Below are 15,078 nucleotides of genomic sequence, written 5' to 3' on the forward strand. Positions count from 1 at the left end.
GTGGTGCGTTGTAACGTTGAAAAATCAAAATCCTGATGATCAAATTCCAAAATTACACGCGCATAATATATTACGTAGTACACACGCGTACATGAACACACAAGGAAGATTGTACATTACACACAAAGCAATATAATATGTATATGTATATAATGTATATATATATATAGTTTATATGTATAGATACACTGTACTTTGCACAACGATCACTGTGCCAAAAAAGACTGTTTAGGAAAGGCGTACATCGGCAGTAGCTAGTACGACAAAAACTCCAATATCAGTGCAGACACCAAGTAGAGACACCAGTGTACCTCTGCACACCGGAAAGCACACCACAGAGTACAAGGCTACGATCACTGTAGCGATCATGTCCTCTCTCGTCACTTTTCCCTCGGTTTTTACTTATTGTTCCCTTCTTTCTTTCTAATCGCTTTTTTTTTCAGTTTTCTTTTTTGTCCTATCGACTCATTAAAAAACCAAAACCTCAGAACAAACGTGACGGATTGAAGATCAAAAAATTAATTTTTAAAAATACTATCATTAGATATTCATTTGTTTAAAAAGGTTTATAAATTTTGGGAAAGTACGAAGACATTATCATTCAAATAATACTACGAGGATTAATGACTAATAGTAATATTATTAATTCTTTATTTATTACTATTACGTTGAGCAGTAAGACCACTCTTCATGTTATTGAAACAGCACGTTAAGTGTTGTTACTTTATAGAATAAAATCTGTCAAAAGAAGTATGCAACCTCTTTATTGGTTTTCTCTATAGATTTATATTTCTATTGGTAAAATTCAGATACGATTTTTCAACAATTTTTATAAATCAAACGTACATATTAGTGAAAGGTGAATGAACTTATTACTCGACTCAATAGTAACAAATTATGTACAAGAGAAAATTATCTGATCATAAAAGGAGCACTACTTACTCTTATAATATTATTTAAATAACAATGTCTCCTATTCAAATTAGAATTCTCCAAAAATACCATAGAAAGTTGCTCGATACCGTCACAAAGATTAATTTCTTTTAAACTGCAAAAATTAAACAGGAAAAGTAAATGAACAAGCTCAAAACTTGCAACAAAGTTACACTTAAATTCCACAAAAAATATTCTGTACACTATATTTCAGTTTCATAAAATGATAAAATAATAATCCGTCAGATTTGCACGATCATACAAAGGTCGTCGTATCACCGGATGAGGCTGCTCTTTCTCGGTTTTTTTTTTTTTTTTTGCTTCTCGTCGACCGATGACTTACTCTCATGCCCTCCCATCGTGACACGGCTCGTAAAGGCCTCAAGGCCCTCAGTGTTCTCATGGAACGGAAGGCCGGGATGTCGGCGGCGCCTGCCCAGATGGCGCCCAAGTTGATCAGTGAGAGCTATCATCATCATCAAATATCGATCAGATGGAACGTGACACATGACACATGAGATATACGTTATTATACGTAGACGAGTTTGTACTACAGTAATCCACCACGAGGGAGTTTCCATGCTGAGCTCTTCCGCTTTGTGAACTGATTTTTTGGGTGGTTGGGAGGAGGAGAAGAAGAAGAAGGTGGAGGGCGCACTTCGTCATTCAGAGAAACTTGAAGATGGGGAACTTTTGTTTCTTTTTTGTTTTTTGGAACAAGTTTACAAAATCTTTGATTCCTGGAAGAAATCTCAAGCGTTGCATGCATTTAAAGAAAGTTTCTTTCAGAGTTTCTGTTTTCTTCTATTTAAAGACTCCTCATCCTCTCTCTAATCATTTTGATATCCTTGTCTTATACAAAGTTGCTAAGACGATTGTTCAAGGTATAATGGACTTTGTATAAGAGATTCCTCTATGGATTTTATTGTAAGCTTGTTTCTGGTTGGGGAACGTAAACGAGGTTTAGCTGTGATATGAACTAAATTATTAAGTAGATTAGAGACATTTTATAAAAATATGAATTATAAAAGTATTTCCTTTTTGCGTTAAAAATAGAAATTAAAGACACTATCTTTTGGAGATAATCTAATATAACATCCTTCATGTGAGTAATCGTTATCTTATTAACTTATTTTATAAAAAATCTGAATAGAAATTATTAGACATCTTTTCTTATTATCCTTTTACTCTTGAACGAGAGATTACGCACATTTAGATCGTAAAACTACATGAGATATATAAGAGAATTGTCTGAATAAATATGACTTACCATGACAATGATGAAATCAAGCCAGCACCAAGCGTTCGTGAAGTACTTTTTGAAGCCGAGAGCCAACCATTTGATTAACATTTCGAGGAAGAAAATCACAGTAAATATTCGGTCCATGTAGTATAAGATATCTTGCAGAATGGGTCGTTGTTGAAGATGCACATCTTCCAAGGCCTAAACATCACACAACGCATTTTCAATTATAATCTATATATCTTTAAAATTCATGAAGTAAAAGAATATAATCAGATGATAATAAAACAATAATAAAAAATAATTTAAAAAAAGACAATAAAGACAACAAAGAAGAATGAGATGTATGAAATGTACTTACGAGAGCCATACTACTCAAAAGGATCATCAAAATGACGGCAGTCTCAAAATACTTGTTCTCAATTAGTTGGAAGGTCTTCAGTCTCAAATTGGCCCAACCCTGCCAAAATGGAGCGTCATCGTCACCAGCTAAGAACGGGAATTTCTTGTAACAATTTTCTGGACAACAGTCAGCCGGATAGTCGGATTCGATGGGATCTTCGTCTGCTTGGATAATTGCATCCCCCAGGACGCCTTCTCCCTCCTCTCCCTCTTCTCCAAGATCTTGGAAACATAAATTTTCGTTTTAAAAGGAACAATAATGATCATAATAATTATAACGATTAATGAAATATTGGCCAGATTGGTAAGTAAGTATGTATTTATTTAGAAAATTATTAATTACTAGACTGTGAATGTCTATGCATTTATGAAGAATTTAAAAACGTACAAATGCACAGGATGCATATAATATGTGAAGATATATGAAACATTGAAAATATACTCCAAATATACAGTAGAATGTAACGAAATAAGTATTCTGTTTACTCAGTTGTGTTGGTAAAAATATGAATTTGCATAAACATCGAATTACTAATTATCTGTACTTAGTATATTATTTTAGAACATTTCAATATCTTACCTTCTTCTTGTTCCAGGTCTTCTTTACTCGCATCCTTCTTTTCTTCCCCATCCAACGAGTCCATACTTCCCTTATGACTTTCGTCCTTGAACGCTCTATTCTTGTGGCTGCCATATGATTTATTACTGCACAAAGGGTACCAGAAAAAAAAAGAAAGAAGAGACAAACACGTATGTAATCAACTCAATTTTCCACCGAAAGAATTATCTTCAACAATAACTGACAATAACTAAAATCTAAAAATAAATTCACCTGATGGTATCTTCCTCGTTCTGATTAATATAATCGTTGTCCAGCCTGTAGTCACGATGGTTTATCGAATTTGCTATAACTTTGCTGTTGTTCATGCACAGTTTACCCTTCTTCAATTTATTCTTTAGATCTCCTTTGAAAAAATAAATATTGCCTCACTTAATTATCAACAAAATTATCAACAAAATAGCGAATACTATTCACGATAAACTTAACTCCTTTTCATTGAAGGCTGAATCATTGTTATTACGATGATCGAACATTTTATTCTTCAGGGTAAAGCGAACAGAAAATAAAATAAAAAGCTTTCCATTCTCAAAAGATGCGATTAGTCCTTCTTCTAATAAATTAGAAGATTTTTTTTTAGAAAAAATAGTATAATAATATATCCTATTCTATATTTTCTATTGTATCATGTATATACATGTATATCATGTTGTAATTGCAGATGTTCTCCAACAGAAGTTATTCAATGACCTAATAGTCTGATAGAATATTAGTACGTAAATGTAACTTTCAATTATAAAATAATAAACATGAAATATCTGTACGAGTCAAAATTGATCCAGCCTTCACCCTGCAGGGGTTTAACACTTGAAAAAATTGAGTAGAATCGAAGAAAAATGCTCGATGACTGATTCGAGGAAATATTCGTTTTCCTCGATACGCTTACCATGGATGGTAAATTCCATTCCATCTCCGATAGCAACTTCGAGTTGGTTTATCTCCTTGGCACTCTTTTTATCTCTATACGCATCCAGCTCGCCATCTGCAAGATCTAGGTCCCCATCGCGATCAATTCCATCTGCACAGTCATATAAAATCTCTAACCCGCCCTTATCAGAATCATTTCGTCAAAAAATATTTCTCTGTATCGGACAGAGTAACTGACGTGATTTTCATCGAGTAACCAATTCGTAAACTATGAAATCGTCGATTTTCTATCGTCGATCCGAAAATATTTAAGAAGAAGAAGAAAAAAAAATAGAAAAAATATTCTACTCTATTTTGATCTTTCTTTTCTTTTTTTTTTTTTTCTTAATAGAATTTTTGTTTCGTCGTTTCTGTTCATGCAATATTCTCGTGTCTAGCCTCGTTACGACGCTGTACTAATTGTAAGATGCTATAATTAAACGACGGTGTACAAGTGTGACTAATTTTAATACGCGATACATGATGGATTATATTGTAGTTTAATTGTTAGTATTTAATATTAGGTCAGAATCGAAGAAGGTATAATTGTATTTTTCTTTTCCTTTGTTGCAAAATATTAATAATAAGCAGAAGTTGTAAAACAGAAGAAAATACAACACTCTTTTGCTTGAAAACATAATGCAAAAATTTACGAGCAATTAATTTACGTAAATTGTAATAGAATTTTGATTTGTAACGTTCGTTGTTATATTATATGATTGGCGTTATATACAGGGTGTCGTAAAATAAAGTCACATAAAATGATTATCGAATAGTAAGTCGTATAGAGTTGACATTTTCCTTTCAATACTATTGAAAATATAATATCCAGTTTTGTTATATGGATATAACATTTCAAATAACATTACCACACGTTATTAGTAATTTAATATTGTCATTTGATATTCTTGCGATATTAGTAGAAAAATCTCTTTACATGTAACACGGAAACAAGTTTGACAATAAAATAAATGACATTTTACAGGTAAAGCCACTTTTGAGGAAGGAAAATTGACATAATCTATAATTCGTCAATTTAAAAACCACGTAACTACTATTGGAATTGTTATGTAAAAGAGATCAAATCACATATAAAGTATAGCAATTAAACGATTCATATATGTAATTTATTAATCATCTAATTAATTATTGATTATCATATACGAACTGTAGAGTTTGGTTCATACGCATTAATTTTTATGATTCGTACATTGTATGGTCTATGAACTCTTCTCTTTTTCTATATTTTTTCCTACTAATAAATATTTAGTGAAAATTATTTTAACACACCCAGTATATAATTCGAGACCATTTTCTGGATCTCAATAATATTCATTGCATATTTGCGATTAATCTAGATTTTTTACCACACAATCTCTGAAAGTCAGATCAATCCAAATGTATCGCGCGATGCTGCAAAATCTACACTCGATCTTATTCGATAATTTTCAAGCGATGATTGATTTTATCGGGAGATGAGACGTTTACTTTCTCCAACGTGAAAATAATAGGCAAAGCAACGTATAACTGCCAGGCTAATCAGCGAAGCAAAAATTAATCTATCCTATTCCTGTCCTCTTTATTCTCTTTCCCTTTCTCTCGCTCTCTTTCTCTCCGTCATTTTTAATTCGTGGAAGAAACGTAGAAAAATGGCGAACCGATTGAAAACTCTGCATCAAAAAGATAAAAGAAAAGAAGAGGGTCACCAGTCAATGTACTCTGTCGTTTGTCGCGAACAAATTAGAAAAAAAAAAAAAAAAGAAAAGATTGTAATAATTAAAAAGCACCAAATCTAAAAGAGATCAATAAAATATTAAAAAGAAAAGGATCGATCTCGCTAACTATTTTCGCGCTGTTTTCCTCCTTTTCGTAATTTTCCATTTTAATAAAAGAACATTTCTTTTTGTCCGTTTCGTCGACTGGCAGCGAAATAAAAGTACTTAAAGAAATAAAATGGTTGTTCTTTTTTCGTTTAAAGTGAAAAGCAGAACTGAAAAACAGTGCCACGAACTACACAGCGCACACAGCAAGCGATCTGATTGGATATAAACCTTCTTTCCAACTGTTGGACGGTCCCTCACCTGGCGCCTGATCGGATATCTGATTGGTGAGTTTGGCTCGCATCATTTTAGCAAGATAAAGGACATTTCGCTTGATCCACTTAATAAATCGTGCTATTCGATCGATCGCCTCCGCGATCTTGTTCGTATCGTTGTCCGCGGTCGGCGCCGATAGATTCGACGAACCGAAGTTGCTCAGCAACAAAGCCAAGAAGAGATTCAGCACCTGTTCGTTTGCACATCAAACAATTTTCATTTCGTCTCGGGCTCGCGCCTTGTTTCTATCTTTAGATGATAAGGAAGACTATTAGTTTAGTTGATATGATGTTTTAAGAAAGGAAGTGGCAGCTAAACTTCTAAGGTTTAATCTTTAGGGTTGACCGTGTCAAAATAGGAAGATTGAAGGGTCGTTTTTTGATAAAGGAAGTAGGATTCTATTTAGGGAATTCTAAGTTAAACGTATTGGAAAATAATATTGAAAGATACTTTGATTTTGAAAATGAATGTGCTTTAGGGCGTTTATGTTAAATTTAAGAAATTATACAAGAGCTTGATCTTGATAAAGAATGTAGAATCCTTTTGCGAAGGATGTTGGTAAATGCGTTGGAAAATACGTACATGCTCTTTATGAAGGAAGCGAAGGATTCTTTGGTTTGAGAATGGATGTGTAACTTAATTTTTCAGAGATGAAGTGTTGAATTCGAAACACCAAATAATTGGAAGAATCTAATCTTTTGATAAGGATATGTTGAAAAGAGATAGAATTGAATTTCTAGAACATATTTTGAAAGTGTATGTATGTTGAATTGAAGAAATTGAAAAAAGAAAAAAAGAGAAGCAGGTGAAGAATATCGTAAGGAAGGCGAATAATGATTTAAAAGATCTAGTTTGCTAGGACACTAATATGAAGAATTAATGACTTTTCTTAAAGATGAAATTTCAGATCTGCTTGAAAAAATACAGTGTCGTTGCCGATTCTTTGTTAGTAAATTTCTTTTCCTCAGTCTTCAGTTTTTTCAGTTCAACATACTTTGTAAGATTAAGCCTGAAACTAGAAATTCGTGAGCAGTTACAAACGTTACAAATTATCACTGAAAATAAGCTAATAAATATAATTTATTAGACCTCGTTTAAGAATTAATAAGAAGAAAATAGAAGGATATTAGACAAACCTTGTGAAGAGTAATTTAATAATTGAAAGTAATTTAGTATCAGTTACGAGTAAGGCTCGTTAAATATACTTACAACCAGATTACCGATGACAACAGTAGCCAGAAAGAATGGTATGCAAGAGACGTCTCCCACAAGCATACAATCCCACATAGACTCGATCCACTCTCCGCAGAGTACGCGAAACACGATCATGAACGAATGCATAAAATCGGTGAAATTCCATCTCGGTAGATCTCCATCGGGGAACCGATCAACGTTGTCCGTATAGTTCTTTCCAAACAGTTGCATACCCATCACGGCGAAAATGAAGATGATGATACATAACACGAACGTCAGGTTACCCAGCGCGCCTACTGTTCTGCCCATGATGGAAATTAGCAGATTCAACGTAGGCCACGACTTCGCCAGTTTGAACACTCTTAACTGGAAACAGAATGATTATTCAGTACTTTTTATTATAATTTGTTAAATGAAAGTAAAAAGAAAAACATAATAGATTCTTCATTATTCTTATTATTCGCATTATACAATATATTATTTGTTTTTTTCTTTATCTATCTAAAAATAGATGCTCGGTATTTTCAGGATATTTTATACCGAAATTGCTTTACAAATAATATAAATAGATGAAATGATTTACCAATCTGAACGATCGCAATACGGAGAGACCCTGGACACCTTCTAATCCCAATTCCAGAAGCGAAAGAGCGACGATAATGAAGTCGAAAATATTCCATCCTTCTTGAAAGTAATATTTCGGACTCATTGCTATCAGTTTCAGCGTTGCCTCGATACCGAATGTTGCCGTGAAGAACTACAAATATAAAAAAAGAATAATATTATAAGCGGACAACGATATTATTCGTCTAAAGGATCAAGAATAAAATAATCTCTTCAAAATTATAAAATATCTAAATAGGTAGTTTATAAACGAATTAAAATTTTGTTACACATAGGATATATTATTAAAAGTCATGTTACTTACGTAGTTTCCTGTCTTGAGCACTTTTTCCATATCCTTGTCCATATCGTGATGATCGAGCGCCATGAACAATGTATTGACGACGATACAAAGGGTGATGAACAACTCTACGAATGGATCGAACACCACAAGAGACACGTATTTTTGAAACTCAAGCCACAACCAGCAACAATCCCACACGCAGAAGATATCGATGCAACGCAGCACCGCGGCCAACAATTTGTCCTTAAACTTTGGCCCTTCTTCATCGTCGTCTGTCGGAAAGTAATAGGTCGAAACTGTAACGCGTGTTAGTAATTTTGTCTGGCACCACTCTTTTTGGGGAAAGAGGTTTTCTCGTTCTTTCTCAAGCTTGCATAGTCTTTTATTATACATTCCTTTTGTTTTCTTTATATATTCTTTTTAGCTCATTAGACCACAGATTATCAAATACGAGAAACAGGCAGGTGTGTGTATATATATCATAGCAAAACAGAACCAAAAACGAAAGGAAAAGAAGAAAATTCAGAATACAGGAACACTACAGACCTTTCCTGAAAGCAAAGAAAATGAGAAGAGAAAATAAAAATGGTGCGCATTCAAAGCGTTTTACGTGAATGTGCAGGCAGCAAGAACACGCGCAGCCCAAAAGCTGTGTGCAAGAGTGTTGTAAACAGAAAAATCGAAGCGGCCAAGTGGAGAATAAAAGTGCTGCATGAGTTGCTATGCGGAAGAAAGGGATGAGAACGAGTTCAAATAAAATTCTTGGACGTTCAAAATGCAATTAATCCTCAGTTGATGGAACATAGTACTGGTAGAATGGAATAAATTGAATTTTAAGAAATTAGGATAAAAGAAACGTGCTATATATAATTTTCAAAAGACCTACTCAAATTCACGAACGTAATCTCCTCTTTAAAATACGGATGATCGTTCAAAAATTCAATCTTCTCTTTAAAATATCTTTCCAAATATTAAATCTCTTTTTTTTTGCGATAATTTTAAAAAAAACCTCATTCAACTATTGGTGGATAAAAATCATAAAAAAACGTGAACACCATTAAGTATACACAGGAATAAAATCTCAATTACAACAAAGAATAATTACAAATAACAGGAATAAAAGAATCTGGAGGGAAAAATTGAACGTGATAAAAACAATTGATCTGATTGGATTCTTTTAGACGTTGCTGTATTGGCTTTTGCAAGAACCTAAGGTCAATGTGCGATAATGCTGCTTGGTGTTCTCGCTAGTAATGTCACTTTAGAAGCGCTAATCGCATTTTCTAGAGCACTGAGTGTCGATGATACGGCGAATGATAGTAATCATCGCTCGATGAAGCTTTCTGATTCTACATTCTTCATTGTGCAACGCAGGTAAACGCGGTGGTGCCCTCGAAGCGAGTGCCTTCGCGAAAAAATACTATGGTAAAATTAAAGTTTCGCTGCAGTGTACGTCGGTGATCGGACGAGGAGCTGAGGCGAAATCCAGGCACGAAGCGACCAGGACCGTGTAGCTGCAGCGAGGATGTTTAATCTGTGTCGTATACATCAGGAAACAAACTCTGTTTCCCCAAAAGAAACTATCACAAACGGTTCTCATCTATATTCGTTTCTTTCTTTTTTTCGCTTTTCTGTTTCATTTATCCATCCAAGTGTTCGAGGGCTTACGCACTGCAATTATTTCGATGAATTTATTTATTACGATTTAGAAGATTATTTGTATCGTGTATCTGTGAATTCTATCTTTTATATTTCATACATTTTTCCTTTAAATTTTTGTAAGACGATAACAAAAAATGGAACTTATTAGGACCAACGGGAATTATACCATGCACTGTAATACACTGTGGTATTAATACAATAACCAATAATGAATAAAATAAAAATAATTCGTTGGTTATTTCGATATAAGAGAGTCTGGACGTAATTATAAATTGAAATTAAATAATAGAAAAAAAAGAGAGATACAGATAGATGTATATAACGTATATAACGTATGTAGGAGTCGGTCTACTATGTACAAGGCGCTCAGACAAAAATCTTCAGCACTGAATATCAATGGAGAAAAACTGTACAAGAGTCTTAACAACGGTGTACATCAAAATGACAGGATGCTCATCACACAAGAGATACACATCTGTGATAAAGGGTGATAGAAAACTGTAAGAAAGAAGAGTAATGTGAGCGAAGGAGCTGAAACTCGACATTACCTCCTTGCTCCGGTGTTCTGCTCTGTCGACCCGCGGCCTGCTCTATGATATCGTTCAGCACCATCACGTCTACAAAAAAAAACGACACATTATGTTTTCTCCAGAGAAAAGTTGTTTATCGAATATGCAAAATAACTATCGTTAAATTATTGTCTTTTTATTAAATGAATTTACCTTTCATATCAACTACGGCATGTTGTTGTGAAGGCTCTATAAACGGATTGTCTTGTTGCTTTGCCTTGCCCATGGGATCTTCTAGATCACCCTCCTGAACATAAAATAAAATCTTTATTCCTTCGTCAGAATTTTTCCGTAATATATAATCAATTAGAAAATCTATTCGACAAGTGTACTCAAGGATGTTCAGCTTTAAGGAAAAAGAAGATGGATATTACTATTCGACGTTTATAAAACACAGAGACAAATAAATATTAATACAACGATGAACGAACAAATAAAATAATAAGGAAGTGAAGATAAATAGCAAATGAACTAAAACTAAAACCTTCTAAATTATATTTACTAAATTAACGAAGCCTTATCCTGTAATTGGATAAAATATTCATTCTCTCTCATATGTATATACAGCAACATAAAACAACATAGAAATAAAGAGGGCATTTTATTCGTGTATACTATCAAACACCATCGCCTAAACACAGCTCATAGACAAAAACCCCTTAATCGTCCCCATCGTATTCCATCATTTGAAATTAGTACAAGCCCCCCAAAAATCGCCTACTCACGTAATGATACTTCTGATTAGAATCCGTGAAATGGCCATTCACGGATGGTGGCCTGACAGATCTGATTCTCAGCTGGCTCTCCTTCGTCATCGGTTTCCCCGCGTTTGCTATCCCACCGATCAAATCACCATGGGACGTGTACGAAAGCCGTGATGCGTGTGACGTGTACGACGAGTGCCTGGACCCAAGATTCGCGTAGTAGACGGGCACGACGATCGTGCCATTCTCCTCGGACATTGGCGTGACCGCGTTCGAGTCGTCCGCGTATGGCAGGTGTTCCTGGGCGTCGAGGAACGTCGACAGGACCAACGGCTTCCGGTCGCCTCCTGGCGGTCCGACGAAACGGCCCCGGCCATTTCTGATCGTGAACTGATGGCTACCGCGGCTGCTTCGACGGAGATTGAACGGTGAGCCAGGCAGGCTAAGACTCGCCTGAAATTACAACAAAGCGGACCACCGCTTTTCTCTCTCACTGTTCTCGAGTTTCTCTCGAAAAGCGTGGACGTCAAGGGATACACGTTTAAGGGAACAAGGCGGGTTCCTCCTCGTTCTTTTTCCCCGTTAACATTAACCCTTTGCGGCCAGGCGTCGCCATAGTTTGGGCATTTAAAATTTGTCTTCAAGGTCGGATGTCTTCGCAGTGGCCGCATTCAAAATTTCTCTTTGCACTTACTATTTGTAATTATGTAATTTCAAGGCTCGTGGATCTGTCTTTGGGCTTAGAGACTACTGTTCAAGAAGAAGAGGAATATGTCTTGAATATCGGATAGATGTTGATTGTTATTAAAGATAAATATTTATTGTCTTGAGCTTTATTTGATAGTATCGCTAGAAAAGTACGCCGACCGCAAAGGGTTAACCCTTTCGAACCTTGTGAACGCCTATGTGCGTCGAACAGAGTCCATTCTCTAATATTTGCATCTGTGCATTCGAAATGGAAGAAATTCCATTAGTTTATAAAGCGTTTAATGCGAGTTTCAGAAAGTCTGTGATCATTTTCGTTGGACAAATATATGCACAGTAATTTAAATCTTCTTTGCAATAATCGCAAAGTTTGAATTGTTCTCTTTCATAAGTTGATAGATTTACATATGTTGTAATTGATAGTTACATCGTTCGTGATGCACTTTTGTTGCTGTACATATTATGTGGAAAAATTTAATAGTAGTTGTTGATTTTTGTATTTATTGCTCAAGTAATTCTACGCGATACGTATGCAGGTTATCTTGAGAAAATCTGGTTTTCTTTTAATACTGCATACCACTATGTGAAAATCAGCTTACTTTTTCATTATTTTTCACAGTCTCCATAAAAATACCAAAAACTTATTCAGGCTACGAAGACACTCTAAGACATTCTGTCGACGTTTAATGTGTGGTATAAAAAGCAATCTGTACCGAAAGGGTTAAATCCACTCTCCTACGGGGACTCATCGACGAGTCTTCGGAGGGTCTATGAAATGAGAATGGTCGCACGAAAGCCGGTAACCATTTTTATCTGAGTTTTAATCCCTACAACGAACGTTGAAGTTATGATCACCATGTTGAGATTAAGGTGGAAGCTCAATGCCTTCATGGAGAGACAAATCCTATCTAGTAATTCTGACATTGCTAATTTTATTATTGCGAGCTTAAAGGCTACGCGAAGCTCAACATAGTATTTCAGTGGTGAAGTTCATGAATTGATATGGTAGTTTCGATGGTTCTAAATATTGAGACAGCTTGTTAGAGAAATTCGTAACAAAGAATGTTTGAGATTCTAAAGATCTTAAATCGAACCGTACTAGAATATATTAAGAATATATTAATGTAAGAATATATTAATTCTGCAGTTGCACTTTTCGAGTGAAATCAATCCTGGACCTGCTTAAGTCCTGCTCTTTTCATAAAATAAAAAGTTGTGTTCATAAAATATGAGTTTGCAGAGATATCCACAATCTAATTAAAATATTTTTAATGAAGTTAACGATTAATAAGAGTATTCTATTTCATAAATAATTATCTAATTTAATTAGGTATTCTACTTTGAATAAACCAATGACCACTGCATTTTCCTTTTTTAAAAATATCCTTTGAAAAATTTCCAACATTTTTAATTTTGTTCAGATCGACTTCACGGCAACGAATGCAAATAAAAAAGGAAATATATTTGTCACATAGAACATTGCACTAGTGGTCGATCGAATCTTCAAGCATTCTTGAATGACAGTAATAATGGTCCTCTAATGGCAAATTTGGCGGTTTGATAAAAATCGTTCCGAACGCGTGAAACCTTCGACGATCGAATGGTGTATCGACATGAAGTTTCGGATCATGGATCCTGTACAACTATTTAGTACGTACGGTCGGCGGTGACAGACACGTCGTGACACACATACCTTCCGCAGGCTTTCCTGGTAGGCATAAGTAAACTGGCCATTAGCGGCGCGAGAGACCTTAAGAAAAAAACAAGAAAAGATATCTCCTACCAAACGGCTCGTAACGTTGTCTAATGTGTACACCAAGGAGGCACTCCATACGGATATATATGTTTATATAAATACTTGCAAAAGCGTTACATACACAGAGAAGTGATAGAGATAGAGAGATAAAAAGATAGAGCATGATGTTAACAACTGTCGTCGCAACATATCAGGGTAAAACGATGTTGATCAAATGTCGTCGTTGTTGAAACGGATGTAAGGGAGACACGAAGATCCGCGGTATCTACATAGTATAACTTGGCTATCATGGCTACTTTCGTGGTTTCATTTTATTGGTCCTTGCAGTTTGAGTTATTAGAGATTTCTGGGTCTAAAGTATGTTTCTTTGGAATGTGAATCTGATATCTTGATACAGAGTATTTCTTGGTACCAATATTATCATGCCAGTATCGATATTGCTATAAATATGATAAACTATTAATATTGGTACCATAATGCCACTAATAGTAGTACTAAATAAAATAAAACGGATTATATTCAAGATTTTGATGAACAACAGATTCACTCTCCAGAAATACACACTTACTCTTGGAAATCTCTAACAATTTGTGTTCACGTATTTTGATATAGAATAAAATGGAAATCAAGTATCTTGTTCAACATATAATAAAATGGAAATAAAGTGTCTTACTATACATACGATGGAAATCTTATCCATCTGTCAACCTTCTTAACCATTTCTCCACCAGTAACATCTTTGATTACAGAAATGTTGAAAGCGTTAAAAGATGTTTATTGAAAACAGACCTGCATATTTTCTGTGTGATTTATCAATCACATTCCTATTTGAACCGAAAATTCGTATCTCCTTTCTCTACTACACACATGCGTTACCATGCAAGACGGCACAGAATGAAACGTTACTTTACGTCGACGAACGATGATGATCCTATTTGTAATTAACACGCGTCCGCGAGAAACCACATCGGTGATGATGAAACCAAAACGAATGCAACGCTGTCAAAAATCATCAAACACCATTCGAAACCAAGACAGAATCAGTGAAGAAAATTCAACGCAACGAAAAGCAAGGATTTCAATAAGCGTCCTAACGATTTACCAAATTTGATCATTACTTAACAATCGATTACAGTAATGTACGACAAGCATGCTACAGAGCGATAGACTTTTATGAAGGGGCTCGACTCGTCGCTTTCGAACGCTAACTTGAGCCTAAGTAGGACGTTTCCTCATCATAATTCATCAACCGTCCTTGTTTCTCAAGGCATTCTCCTTTCCATTTCCCTAAACTGCCATCAACCACACCATGATAAATCCACCATTCCTACTCAGTTTACCATCATCGGTTGACGAACGCTCAACAAGACGAATCTACGCCA

General features: G+C 35.0%; 1 protein-coding gene across 34 annotated transcripts in view; it reads right to left on the reverse strand.

Annotated features, from left to right (window-relative positions):
- The window catches only part of LOC126865872 (sodium channel protein para), a 69,737-nt gene that overhangs the window by 16,944 nt on the left and 37,715 nt on the right, over positions 1-15,078 (reverse strand). For 3 of the 34 annotated variants that reach the window (XM_050618794.1, XM_050618785.1, XM_050618784.1), the window contains 12 exons: positions 11,257-11,688; positions 10,685-10,778; positions 10,511-10,579; positions 8,322-8,596; positions 7,977-8,150; positions 7,409-7,759; positions 6,155-6,389; positions 4,084-4,188; positions 3,411-3,543; positions 3,159-3,283; positions 2,538-2,800; positions 2,204-2,377 (listed from right to left, as the gene is read on the reverse strand). In XM_050618794.1, the coding sequence (XP_050474751.1) occupies positions 2,204-2,377; positions 2,538-2,800; positions 3,159-3,283; positions 3,411-3,543; positions 4,084-4,188; positions 6,155-6,389; positions 7,409-7,759; positions 7,977-8,150; positions 8,322-8,596; positions 10,511-10,579; positions 10,685-10,778; positions 11,257-11,688 (2,430 nt within the window). Of the gene's footprint in view, positions 1-1,276; positions 1,400-2,203; positions 2,378-2,537; positions 2,801-3,158; positions 3,284-3,410; positions 3,544-4,083; positions 4,216-6,154; positions 6,390-7,408; positions 7,760-7,976; positions 8,151-8,321; positions 8,597-10,510; positions 10,580-10,684; positions 10,779-11,256; positions 11,689-13,633; positions 13,691-15,078 lie in introns of all 34 variants that reach the window. The other 31 variants (XM_050618795.1, XM_050618773.1, XM_050618776.1 and 28 more) reach the window with 24 other exon arrangements.

The sequence above is a fragment of the Bombus huntii genome, chromosome 5 (genome assembly GCF_024542735.1).
Source record: "Bombus huntii isolate Logan2020A chromosome 5, iyBomHunt1.1, whole genome shotgun sequence".
Lineage (NCBI taxonomy): Eukaryota > Metazoa > Arthropoda > Insecta > Hymenoptera > Apidae > Bombus > Bombus huntii.